The sequence below is a fragment of the Bacillus rossius genome, chromosome 8 (assembly GCF_032445375.1).
Source record: "Bacillus rossius redtenbacheri isolate Brsri chromosome 8, Brsri_v3, whole genome shotgun sequence".
Classification (NCBI taxonomy): Eukaryota; Metazoa; Arthropoda; class Insecta; order Phasmatodea; family Bacillidae; genus Bacillus; species Bacillus rossius.
This window is the reverse complement of record NC_086336.1, coordinates 6,167,213-6,181,053: the sequence shown is the minus strand read 5'-3', so window position 1 is coordinate 6,181,053 and position 13,841 is coordinate 6,167,213. Positions and strand designations below refer to the sequence as shown.

Genomic DNA, 13,841 nt, shown 5'->3' with positions numbered 1-13,841 from the left:
CGCCGGAGGGGAAGTGAAGACCCGGAGCGCCGCGACAGGAACACTGCGCTGCTGCCATCTGGCGGGCACATGTGATACTACCAGCGCGCCGCGGCCCGCGACAGAGACGGAGGAAACACTCCTCTCCTAGAGGAGAGGGGGATAAGGAGAGAGAGAGAGAGAGAGACGCCGCCCATGTGGGGGTATTGGGAGGGTCCCTCCCATAAAGCAATCTGCCTGCTACCCGCTATTTAGTTTGACCGCGAGTTTTACGTGATTATGACATAGCACCCGTCGGCCCGACAGTGGGGAATGCGAGAGAGACAGAGAGAGACACAGAGACGGGAAGTGTAAACATAACGGCGTGGAAGGAAAGAAGAGTTGCATCTTATTGAGTCTAATACGATAAAGGTAAAATTCCGTCCGAATGTTCGTAATAGTTTTGGTTGCTAACAATCCGAAATTAAGCGAACCAGAACAATTTTTTTTTTTTTTGTTAAATCTAGTTTCAGGTTAGTCCGCGGAAATGTAAATAAATTTGCAAGGGTTGTATTTCGAGGACTTGACGAGAGGTTTGTTTTTTCACGACGCCACCTTCTTCAGCGACTTTGATAGCAAATAATTAATATGTTATCCTCTCGTTTCGTTCGACCGCCCCCTTGAAAAAAAAAACTTCCCCCCCCCCCTCCTTTCCCAATCTTTTCAAGAACAACTCCCGCCCCTCCCCCCGCTGGTTCCCCTCCCTTAAGAGCGCGCCTCCCCTCCCTCGCGGCAACACGCCTCTCTCCCCCTCCCCTCCCACCAAGGGGGCCGCGCCGTTCTTCAAGAGTTTCTACATATGTCTGTAAATATCGGCTGCAGTTAAGCGCGCGTGAGTTACGAGCGCGACTGCCCGCCCGCCGCTGTGTCTAAGTTATTGCGCTCTGAGCGACCGCGCGCTCTTTACGACCGCTGGCCGCGGCAATTACCCGCACCGGAACAATCGCGCGACTCGCCGATACCGTAATTAATACCCCTTCGCAGCCCCCTTGTTGTTCTTTTTTTTTTTATTTCACACTCTCTTCCTCACCCATTCTATTTTTTTTTTCTCTCCCTCACGCGTGTGTGTTGTGTGCTACGTGTTCATCAAGCGCTACGTGCGAATGATTTATCGCGCGGTCGTCTGAGTGGGACGATTCCAGGACTGGGGCAAGTCCGTCGCAGCCAAGGTAAATATGGCACCATGTGTAACTTTCAGTTTTCTGAATCACCCACCATTTTACCCACTACGAATGCAGAGAGCTGCGTTTTTTTTTTTAAATTAAACATAACATTTAAGTTAAAAAATAACTAATTTTCAAAGTGTTAATATTTATTTATCTTATTTAAATGTAGGTTGTAAAAAAATTTATATGCGAGTTTTCACAGTTTTAGAATCGGCATAATTAAAAAAAAAATCCTATAAAATTAAAAAAAAAATGTAATTAGAGTTTTAACGTGTGAAGAAAAGTACTTTGGCAAAACTTACGCAGATCCTTGATTTGTATGTTATTACCTAATGGTTACTGCCAGGATTTTATTCCTATTGTTTTATTCAGTTGGTTCAAATTTCCCGCGTAGCTCGAAAGTAAAAGTCATGTGGTTGGTTTGCGGTTTTTTCCCTTCAACTACACGCAATATAGTTTTATGTTTTAAAAAAAACATTCATTAACTGATATGTTTTCTCTTTTTCCTCTATTTTAATTGTAATCACAAATAAGTTTAATAGGTTTTTAATAAAATATTATATTCGTACGAATGGTTTAGCTAAAACATATATTTCGGGTGTTTATTTTTTTTAGTAGTAAACCAGGGGAAAAATTCAACTTTTATAATGTACTGATTAGTTTTAACAATTGCAGCGATACTACAGCGTATTCCTGCGTAAAATTGGTTTAATCTAATTAATAAACCCTTTAGATATAGCAATTAATAAATGCAAAATAACCCAAACATTATGTTGCCACATATATAGATAAATCTAAGTATCATGTTTTACAATTTAGTGCTCAAAATAAATGGTTAAGTTTTCTCAACGTGTTAAATAAAGACTTTTAGTAGCATCGCAGCTTACTGGAAACGTCACAATAGATTGATTCGGTAGTTATTTTGTATTATACTCAGACACTGGGATTTAAATGTACGTAAGGATTACGAGTAAAAAACTAACGTAATTAATTGGATATAAGATTTCGGCGCAAATTTAAACATTGTAACCCTCTTGAGCCGTGGCATAACTTTAGCTCCTTTAACACCTTGCCAAGGTCATTCAAAGATGTAAACTTTATTTCGGGGGGTTGGGAGCGATCAACCCCCGAAAAAAAAAAAAAATATATATATATATATATATATTTCCTTGAAAGGCCAAAATTTCCTTTATTTACATTTTGTGAAACCTTCGACGTAGTCTCGGAGAGCCTAACAAGCCGGGAGGAGGGCTAAGGGTAGGAGAAGGAAGTCAGGGCGCTCATAAATTTCATCTCTCCCCTGCCTTTGCGCCGCCTCGGGGAAGAAAAGAAGGGAAGCAAAAAAAAAATAATGCAGAAACAAAACCGTGAATACTTGTTGCTGCAACCTTTATAGCGGTTTCGAGGAGGGGAGGTAGGAATGCATCGTGTTCGTGGCCTTAATTTATGCTGAACCTCTTTAGCTGCGGAAGGGAAAGCAATCGAGGAATTTCGGAACTTGTAATTATTGCGTCCACCGTCGCTGCTGGTATTGCTGGTATGTGGATAGTGCGACATCCTCTTGTTTCCCTCCTTTTTTTTTTTTCCTTCCAGGAGGGGCCACCCCTTTCTCCTCCGCCACTTCAGAGGCCAGCCCAAGGTTCATGCCACCCCTCGAATGACATACCTACCCCCTAGTGTCGTGCTTGCCTGACGAATACGCGGCAGCCCTCGGGCGCATGCGCGAACCTCCCAGGGAGACAAGGGCGCACTAGAACAGCTGAGGAGACAGAGGTACAAGACTTTTTAACCTGCCCTTCCCCCCCCCCCCCCCCTATCCCTGCCACCTTTTCGCGTCACCGTCAACCCCTACCTCCTTCCCTTGCACCCCTGGAATATTTTTTTCCATGGAGAAACTTCCCCTCCGCGCGCGCGCGTGTATGTAACATTCGACAAGCACGGGGTGGGCCGGGGATAGCCTCCCTCGGAAGTCGCGATAGTAGGCAATCAACTGTTGACGCCTCCGGTTGGTCTGTCCCCTCGCAGGTCTCGACACGCTAGGACAGGCCACAGCTGGAATGGGCGTCGACGGCGGAGGTCGCGGGCTGCCCCCGCTGGCCGGCAGGTCTGCAGCCACCGCCGCACCCGTCGACGGCCCCTGGTGAGGACCTCCCAGCTCGCCCGCACGCAGTGAAGCTCGGCGCAGAGGCGCAGGACTCGTAGCAACTTCTCTCGCCGCAGTACCGGGACCCTCCCGAGCCAAGCCGCCAAGCTGGATGCCATGAGCTCGTACCAGTTCGTCAACTCGCTGGCGTCGTGCTACGCGAACCAGCCGCCCCAGGGCCCGCAGCAGCGCGCGGGGCCGTCCCCGGTGGGGCAGGGGGCGGCCGACTACTACAACCCCAACACCGCCGCCGGCTACCCGCCGTCCTGCTACTCGCCCCAGCAGGTCCACTACCAGCAGCACGCGTACCAGCAGACCCAGCACCTGCAGAACGGTGCCATGATGGACTACACGCAGCTGCACCCTTCCACGCACCACCAGAGGCACCACCTGCAGCACCCGAGCCCCGGGCCCGTCACGCCGCCGCTGGGGGCGGCGCCCCAGATGCTGGCCGCCGCCGCCGGGGGCAGCAGCTGCAAGTACGCCGCCGCCGAGCCGGCGCCCTCCTCGGTCAGCTCGCCGCAGGACCTGAGCACTTCGTCGGCGGCGGCGGCGCCGCCCCCGCGCGCCAGTCCGGGGCCGTCGCAGCAGCAGCCGCCGCCGGCCAAAGGCGCCGCCCCCGCCGCCGCCACGGCGTCGCCCGCCGCCGCCGTGTCGCAGAGTTCCTCGTCGCCGGCGTCGTCCACCTCGTCGGCGTCCAGCACCGCCGGCTCCAACACCGGCGCCGCCGCCGGGGGCGGCAGTGGCGGCAAGCAAGGGGCGGCCGCCGCCCCCGCAGGCAACCCGCCGCAGATCTACCCCTGGATGAAGCGCGTGCACCTCGGACAGAGTGAGTACCTCGACTGTCTTTCCTCCTCTCTGTGGCCTCTGTGGCCTCTGTGGCCTCTGTGGCCTCTGGCTCCCGGTGTTGCACGTGTTTTCACTAGCGAGTAGGTAGGTCACGCCAAACACTATTGTCAAATATAGCCTTACCGAAGTAAATTAATCTAGCCTTTCAATGGGAATATGTTTAAACATTTTGTAATGTCCTGTAGGATAAACATCAGTTTTTTTGAGTCTTGAAAATTATTGATCTCTGTTCGATTTATGTATGGTTTTACCTGTCTCAAATATTTATAATTTGCTAATCTTATAAAGCGTTTACTAATAATAATTAAATTTCTCATATTAATGATGATCGATTTAAATTACCTAATATTACTTGCTGGTTGTTAAATAATACACATAGGTACTGTTAAACTGTTTGTTATTTAATGCTATGAAATATTGTATTGATGGTAATAATTATTAATACCATGAGTAATCTTTTGGAAAAAATTTCTTGCTGATGATTTCTAACGTGTTTAATTAAAAAAAAAAAATTTGTAAATATTTAATTTTGAGCAGTGAAAATGAAATAGTGATAATTTGTGTACAAAACATTAATTTAATTTATTAATTATTTATAATATTTAATTTAATTTATATAAATGACTAACTTGTGAATTTATTGCACGGAATAATTAAATTTTACTTGTTCCCTTAAATTTGGTCCCCAATCGAATATACATTGCAAACACGAAATTTTTATCAAAGTTTTAGTTTCCGAATAAACAGATTGTTTTAAATAATATTATCTAACTAGGATTTGCATTAGTTATTCAGAATTAAATATTGACGAACAAACTTCAAATAAAAACTTTCTAGTTCACTTCCTTAGACATAAGTTCCAAAGTCAACTCAAGAGTCCAAAGATTTAATTGCTGACATATATCAAGAACAGCTGCGTGAACATAGGACATATCTTTGGGTCACGGCATAAAATACTCAGCTTTCTTTCAAGATACATTAACAATAAATACGCTTAATAAACCTTTAGCCTAAGTTAATCATCACAGTGGTTCTGGTAAGTTATATAACAATCGAATTGTTTTGCGCTGCACTGCAGTAGTTGTGTCCTTGACGAAATATTAGTTTTTATTTACTTCTAAATGTATTTTTGTAGAACGTTCTGCTTGTGGCAAGAAAGATATTTCTTAACGAGTACTAAGCATGCTATTTGTGAGTACTGACTTGTTGAATGGTTTGGATGCATATACAAAATTCATACATACTATCTGTATATGTGAGTGTGTGTGTGGCATAAAAATGGGGGGGGGGGGGGGGGGAAGAAGTAATTAAAATGTTGGTACAGTGAGTCTAAACACGTTTATTATAAATGGTCGAAGCAAAACAATACAAATAAATCTGTAATCATTTAAAATTAATTGGTGGTTAAATTATAACTTTTTTAAGCTCTAGTTCCAACAAACAGTTTGTTCTTCAGCCAAATTTGGGGGGGGGGGGGGGGAGATACAGTTTAATTGGTATAGTGCAGTGTTGTAAAATTGTATACTTATATTTAAAAAAAATAATTTGTTCGTACTATTATACTAATGTGAAAAAAATTGTAAATAAATTTATATTAGTGATAGCCTATTTCAATAACATTGATTAGATGATAACAAGTTTGGATTAAAATTGAGGTTATATTTTAGCCACAACCTACTGGGGATGGTTTAAATGTTTTTGGGGAAATACATGGGGAATTTTCAGATTTCATAAATCAAATACTTGCTAAGCCAGCACTATAAAACCTGTAATAATATTTTGCACATAAATTTCAATGATTTAACACAACGTATTTCATTATGAGCATCTGTATTGTGGAGTAAAGGGGTACTGGACCCTTCCGTTTTGGATTCTTGTTTCATTATTCTTCAAAACTTATTTTTAAAGACAGATTTATAGATCTGAAATAATATCTTGGCAAGTTCTAAAATCTAATATATTAAGCTGATGTTGGGTTTGTCCCTTTTATAAACGTAATAAAATTTAATTTTTAATTTTTTGCCTCACAGGAGAAATAACGGATGTCACTCAACCTGTATCTGCTCAAGAAAATATGTTAATTGATTTTGTAGAGTATGAAAAAAACTTTGATTTTTTTAAAACTATTTTATCATTGCAGAGAGAGGGAATACTTCTTTCTTAAAGGCTGGGTTCAGGCGCAATACCTGTTTAATGGAACGTCCGGTGACATTTCTTCGGATGAAAAAAAAATTGCATGAAAATGTAACAACTGTACATTGCTGGGAAAAACAAGTGTTTTCCCAGCTGCAGCTGTCTTTGCCGGGACGCGAGCAAGCGTCACGTGGTCTTGCCGGTATGCTGTTCGCCCCGCCCACAACCCCCTCCCCCCCTCCGGGCCAATTCCAGAGGTCACGTGAGGCAGTGTCTTCTCCAGCCATGTCCGTCCACACGGTTCGAGGGGCGACATTGGCCGATATAAGGCTTCTAAATTCTCCACCAAACATATTTGGACAGATAACCTCAGCCATTATTCAAATCCTGTCACAAAATACCAAAGTTTATAGTAGGACTGAGCTAGCCCCAAAAAATATATATTATTGTAATCTTATTTCAAAATAAAATAGTGCATCACAGCGCTGGATGGAAAAAACTATGCATCTGTAATTTTAAATCAAATTATAAGTAAAACACACATCATTGGCTTTTTTTAAAACTGATTATTTATTTCACATACGAAATTATTATTAACATTAGGTTATTTCTTTCATCTTTACAACCTCTTATCTCTTATGTGCCCTTACGTCATTTTAAAGATTTGTTTTGACAGAAATGCAAGCCATTTCCGTAATTCGCTGGGCATGATTCTAATTTGATGATTCCGTCAAACATCCAACGTATTTTTAAAACATGTTCTATGTATGTAGGTTAAATTTTTTTTAATGTAAACCCAAGTGTTCGAAATCGCAGAAACAAAAATGGCTAAAGCAGTGACGTTTTCTGTGACGTCATGATCCTCTCAAATTTTGTGTACATTTTTATTGGAAGATGCTGTAGTAAGTCAGGGGTCATTAAACCGTGGTTTGCGAGCCGAATGCGGCTCTTTCATAGGATTTCCGGCTCTGTAACTCACTGCGATGCAAAAAAATGCCTAAAATATAGAAAATCATAGTTGATACGTGGAAATAGTCTTCCTGCAACCTATCACACATCAAAGAATATTGGCATTTGCTATTGTAAAAATATATGGTTCTACCTATTCATGTGAACAAACATTCTCTTCAGTGAATTAAATAAAAAATAAATTAACAAGGAAATTAAACGACGACAACTTACAATCATGAATAAAATATTGAAAAAAAATTAGTTACTTGCCAGGCATAGATAAGCTTACGAAAGCGATGCAAGGTCACCTTTCCAACTATTTAATAAATTTAACAGAGCTCAGGTGGTTTTTTATTTTAATAATTAATTAAAATATTTTTTTGTATTCTTGTTTTATCAATAGAGCACTACTAGCGAATATCATATTTTTTTACATTTACATGTTTTTTTTTATTAAGTAGCGTTTATTTTTAATATTTTATGTTGAATTTGTGAATTAAACATTTCTATTTTAACTCATTTTTTATCGTCTTTAAATTCCACGCAGATACAAAGAATAAACATGTCGCGGCTCTCAAAAAAAATTGGTTATCTGTAAAGTCGGTTTACGGACGATGGTTTAACGTGACAACGTCATAACAAAACATTGATGAAATGATTGCATACTTTTATGAATAAATTTGAATCATTTTTATTGAATTATCACTATTTTGTATGGATACAAAAAAGGAGTGAAATGAAATCTACAATTTAATTGATAAATCTACTTTTATTTGCACTCATTAATTCAAATATGTTTATTACTTTTACGAAGAGATTATTTTAACTATAACTTTTATGCATGTTTGCTATTGAAATTCTTCCAATCGGTGTTATTCTGTTAAGGATAGGACGGTGATAGGAAAAGTAGGAAACGAATGGGAGTGTTTCAAGTTTAAAGTGCCTCGAAAAAGTCAAATCGATGGTTGTTCCAATCGAGTGGAAGAGAGATAGATGCGGCGCAAGGGAACAATGAGCGTAACGGGACACAGTGTAACGGGACAATGTGCGTAACGGGACACTTTTTCGTGCGTGCAGCCGGCGTTCATCGATTTATTAGACGTTGTAACGTCAAAATTGGAGAAACTTTTAACTTAATGTTTGGCTGATCCCACTCGCAAGTCTGCCGACGCCTGTTGTAAGGGTTAGTTTGACAGTGTATTGCGGTCTCCATAAGGGTAGCGTGTAGGCAGATCTCCTCAATAAGGGTGCAGGGCTGCTCAGAGCCCGCTCGAAGCATCCAGGGAGGAAGGGCGAGACACGTTTTATCGAGCGTTTAAAAACCAAATTTTCTCGAAATTTCAAATGGCATTCAATTTTCTATAATCTGGTCTTACCTTTTTGAAAATGGTTATTATTATAACGAGCAATGGAACTACATTTATATCTTATGATTTTATTTGATGACGTGAACTGTTACCATAATTTAACTAAGAATTTTTTTTTAAAAACTTACATAATGATTTACAATCAATTATTTTTTTCGTTTAATTTGGTTTCTTTTTCAACGAGTCAGCACCATTACACGATAATTTCCAGCATAAAACATTTTTTTTTATCAAAAATGAGGTTTCATTTCGTAAGACATTAAGAACTGTCCGTCAAAGGAACCCAGGAATGAGTCTTGTGCTGAGTATTTATTTTGAGACGGATAAATTCCATGAGATGATTTTATTACATAATTTCTCATATAATGATTTCCCCTATTGCAACAAATATATAAAATGTTATTTTTGACGTGACAGAGTATAATAAATTGATGAACGCCGGCTGCACGCACGAAAAAGTGGCCCGTTACGCACATTGTCCCATTACACTGTGTCCCGTTACGCTCATTGTTTGCTTGCGCCGCATCTATCTCTCTTCCACTCGATTGGAACAACCATCGATTTGCCTTTTTCGAGACACATTAAACTTGAAACATTCCCATTCGTTTCCTACTTTTTCTATCATCGTCCTATCCTTAACAGAATAACACAGATTGAAAAAAGTTAAATAGCAAACATGTATAAACGTTATAGTTAAAATAATCTCTTCGTTAAAGTAATAAACATATTTGAATTAATGAGTGCAAATAAAAGTAATGTTATCAATTAAATTGTAGATTTCATTTCACTCCTTTGTATCCATACAAAATAGTGATAATTCAATAAAAACGATTCAATTTTATTCATAAAAGTATGCAATCATTTCATTAATGTTTTGTTATGACGTTGCCACGTTAAACTATCGTCCGTAAACCGACTTTACAGAAACCAATTTTTTTATAATACAAATTAAAATGGCAGAGAAGCATGAAGCTATTTAGGCAAACAGGTTCAATCTCATTTTCCAATGCAAATAAACGGACATTCATTAATCAACCTTTTATAATTTCGATTGTCAAATTTCATTAATAATTTCTTTAGTTTTTTTTATTTGACATGTAATAAAATATTTTGTGAAATATGTCTTCAGTTAATGCTTCCGCAATGTGTAATTTTTTTTGTTTTCCTTATAATATCGTAAACATAATGACATTTTTAAATATACGTAAGAATTTTTAGCCAACTTAATTTTTATCTGCCCACTTAGTCATTAAAAACCAACAATATCAAAAAAGAACATTTTTTTAATCCAGCTTATCTCGGTATAACGCAAGTACAATGACACATTGGATAAAATAGACAAGCCGCCATTGTCACAGCTAACTCAAGCTCTGCGTGAGAATTCATAGACCTTTTGTAAAGAAAGTAATCGTTTAATTGACTGTTAATATAGAGCTGTAGAAAACCAAAGTCTCCTCTTAATGAGCGGACGAAAGGTCAAAGAAATTTCTCTTATCGTTTGGCACCAAATTCTAACCGCTCATTACCAAGTTTTTGATCGTAAATGCGTATAATTTAAAATAAAACACAAATTCCAAGCAAAGTGTGTCCTAGTAGGATTCGCGGGCTCTATGCCAACCCAATCTAGAGTCGGCGCTATTTATCACAGCATTCTTCGTTTCGGCACATTCTGTAATCCGGCACAGAGCGAGGTTCTACGTTCTTTTTTTTTAAGTAAATTTGGTCCATTTCTGATAGTGGAAGTAACGTGATAAAATATACTTTTTTTAAAACAGATACACTCATGCGTGACATAGAGTAAGTAGCTTATTGCAAATAATTTTGAACTAGCCTTGTTCCCGATGGGAAAGTATTTGATCCTCATTTCTGATGAATTGCCAAAAACGCTTGTACAACTGAATTTAATTTATAAACAGAAGCCTTAACACAATTTTTCATATTTTTAACTTCAAAAATGACGAACTTCCATTAAACTTTCATCCCTTATCTAACCATCTTAGGGGATGAATTCTCAAAAATATTTTCTTAGTCCTCACCTACGTTATATAAGGAACTGCTGCGTAAGATTTCATGCTTCTACGCCCACGGCTTTGAGCTGTGCGTTGTGTGTCAGTGAGTCAGCATTAGAGTTTTATTTAGTAAATATCGTTCGATTGTACAATTTTTTTTATTTGGTGCTCTCACTAAAACGGAATTAGCATTCTATAACCCGGACAAATCGCCGATATAGCACGGCCGTGATGTTAAAATGCCAGATTAAAGAACATTTTTTGCTTTCTTTACTATGATTACTGATTTTTTTTATTTGTACGCATTTAGACTATTAGATAACCAATCGTGACGAAAAAAAATCTCCCTCAACTTACCTACGTCTACTCACTGATGCGGCGAAGGTTGTGGGTTCTATCCTTAACCTGTACATACTTGGACGTCTCGTCACCTTAAGTCTGTGGACCCAATCATCGTGTTGTTTGTTTCATCTTGTCATTCATATTTTTTATAAACACTATTCCTGGGAATTCATCTTCATAGCTATTTGGCTCTTTACGTTTCATCACAAATTTCTTCAACATATGTTTACAAATTGTTAGCTAATAGCAACAAGAAGTCACGCAAGTGTTCGTAGTTTTGATCACTTGCGAGATATTTTACAACCCGAAAATATCGTAATGTTAAAATCTAATGGTAAAATTATCGACCAAAGAACAAATGCTAGATTTTACGAGGATTATTGTTCCAAGGTTAAATACTAAAAGTTAATTTTCTGTTTTATTATTCCACATTTGTGAAATGCATACATCGTCCTTTTTGTATTAGCTTAAAAATAATAAAAAAAGTATTTCTTTATAAATATCTGGTGCTACCAAAAGAATCTTTCATAAATGATGTGGTCGAGCATTTTTTTTCCGTGAAAAACCACGCTAAGTTTACTCTATTTTAGTTCACAGAAATAGAGTTCACCTGGCTACAACCTGTGTCTCAAAATAAGTGTCAATGACCCACGTATCTTACTTACGTGTTAGAGGACAAACCTCATTTGGTTTCCGTTGCTCGTCAACCACATCATGCGGTGCTTTGCAAGTGATAACTGAGAAATGAGTACCACTGGTTCTACTTTCGAAAAATAACTGTCGTTGATAGGTAGGTACAGTCAGTGATAGGTACAGATTGTACGCCACTGAAAATGCGTGACGTCACCCGGCTCGTGTTTTTGCCCACCGCCAGCAGCAACCGCATTGTTGGAGCCTCAGTTACACTGACACAGTTCACAAGCTACTCACCTGCGAATTCGCTCGTCGCTAACAACCAGCCCAGTGCAATCGCGCTGGTTTTCCAACTTGCCACTTGCTTTATTCTTTAATTAATAGCAAACACACGTACGAAAGGAACCTATGTATCGGATTTCGTGGTACCTTCTAAGGTTCTATGGAATAAAAAAAAATATGTTTGTGACATAGAGTCAGAAATCCACACATTCGAGGCGCTCAGAAGACCTGTAGCACACTGTACTGCGGTTGTCTCGCTGAATAAATTTTTAATTTATAGTTAACACATGCAGGAAGGTACCTATTTATCAAATTTTACTGTAGAAAAGTTGAAAAAAAAATGTATATTTTTTCTACTGTTTTGTTTTATTTAGGCGTTGGAAACTCTATAAGCATTTGAAGGGAATTGATTGGGAAAAAAATCATATTGTTTTTTTTCTTAATTTATAGGTGGAAAAGAGTGGCAAAATGTTAAGATACAGAACTAAGATTCCAAATGAACCGGGTTTAAAACCCTTTTTCGGCCATTGAGATTGAAGTTTCACATTATTTCCCGGAACAGCTCCATGCAAATTCTGGGGTGGTGCCTTACTACAGGACATCCCTTATATCCTCAGGCTGTGTCCTTGTGTTACGGCCTGTAACGGCCTAGTTGTCCATGAGACGATCGAACCCCAAAAAAAAAAAAACATGAAAAATAGCCATTAGCAACAAAATTGGACAGCAAACCTCTTACGAGAGCAAGAACACAAGCTTCTTTTTCCTCGCGTGACTGATAACTCTTATCACTCATTCACCACGCCAAGTTTCATCGACTGACGAACATTTGGTTGAGAGTTTCCTTTTAGCCCCATCTTGTGTGACGCAAACGTGATGATGATTTTTTTTTCTTTTTACGCCAACCGAAACTTCTATTATTTAAGTTATACATTTTAAGAGTTGCTATTTTTTTTAATTGTCCATAAAGCCTTAATTTGGGATTAACTACTGGAAAAAATGAAACAAGAATACACTTGGCCGTAACTTGGTAAATAAAACCCGTGTACGAAGAGAATAGTTGAGTTGTGCTCAGTTGGCAACAACGCTTACTGCGCAAAACCCCGCGCTCGGGAAGCCTACGATTCACGCCGAGTATTCGACATGCCCGAAGATTACCGAATACCTGCCTTCGGGTGACTTCGGAATTCTTTTGTTTAGGTGAAAAAAGCGCGGGTGAGTATGACGATGGAACGCACATGCATTATGAATTAAGTGCAAGTGTTGACCAATGAAAGTTGAAAAATCGCTAGACATGAGGATAAGGCTGCTTTGACTCTTCTTTAAAAATAAAACCACATTAATTTTTAGTATGAGAGAAACTATCATAGCACAACCAATGACAAGTTTATGTAGATAACCTATCCTAACCAATCATCCTAATTTTAAAGAATATTAAATTTACCTAACCTATCATAACCCACTGTCCACACAACCTAACCCAACTGACCTTTTTCATTCTCTATATCACAGATTTGTATTACATAAATCTAACCTAATCATCTGATAAAATGGTGAACTATTAGATCACAATGTTAGAAAAGCCTTGTCAAAAAGCAGTTGTTTTTATTATTATTTTTTTCCCATTTTATAAAAATTACTCACCTTAATAATTACAAATTTATTTTTCAGAAGAATAAACATAGATGGTGTTTTATTTCTTTTTTTTCCATTTATACCTCCTACGTTTATTTGTTTATGTCCGGCATTTAAAACAGACGTTTATTTTCCCCCTGAACAAAATAATTCCGAAGACACCCGAAGGCAAGTACTCGGTGATGTTCGGGCATGTGGAATACTCGGCGTGAATCGCAGGCCTTCCCGCCCGCGCTGCGCGGGCTGGGAGTTGCGCCCGAACAGCCTGTCTGGACCAGGCGACCCCGCCTCTGGCCGGCCCCAGCTGCCGGCTCGT

The 13,841-nt window shown here is 39.5% G+C and overlaps 1 protein-coding gene across 1 annotated transcript in view; it reads left to right on the top strand.

Annotated features, from left to right (window-relative positions):
* The first annotated feature begins 311 nt into the window (after positions 1-311).
* Positions 312-13,841, top strand: part of LOC134535509 (homeotic protein Sex combs reduced-like) — a 151,124-nt gene continuing 137,594 nt past the window's right edge. The window contains exons 1-3 of the mRNA XM_063374649.1: positions 312-390; positions 3,210-4,072; positions 4,106-4,156. Of these exons, the coding sequence (XP_063230719.1) occupies positions 3,445-4,072; positions 4,106-4,156 (679 nt within the window). The 5' untranslated portion in view covers positions 312-390; positions 3,210-3,444. The remainder of the gene's footprint in view (positions 391-3,209; positions 4,073-4,105; positions 4,157-13,841) is intronic.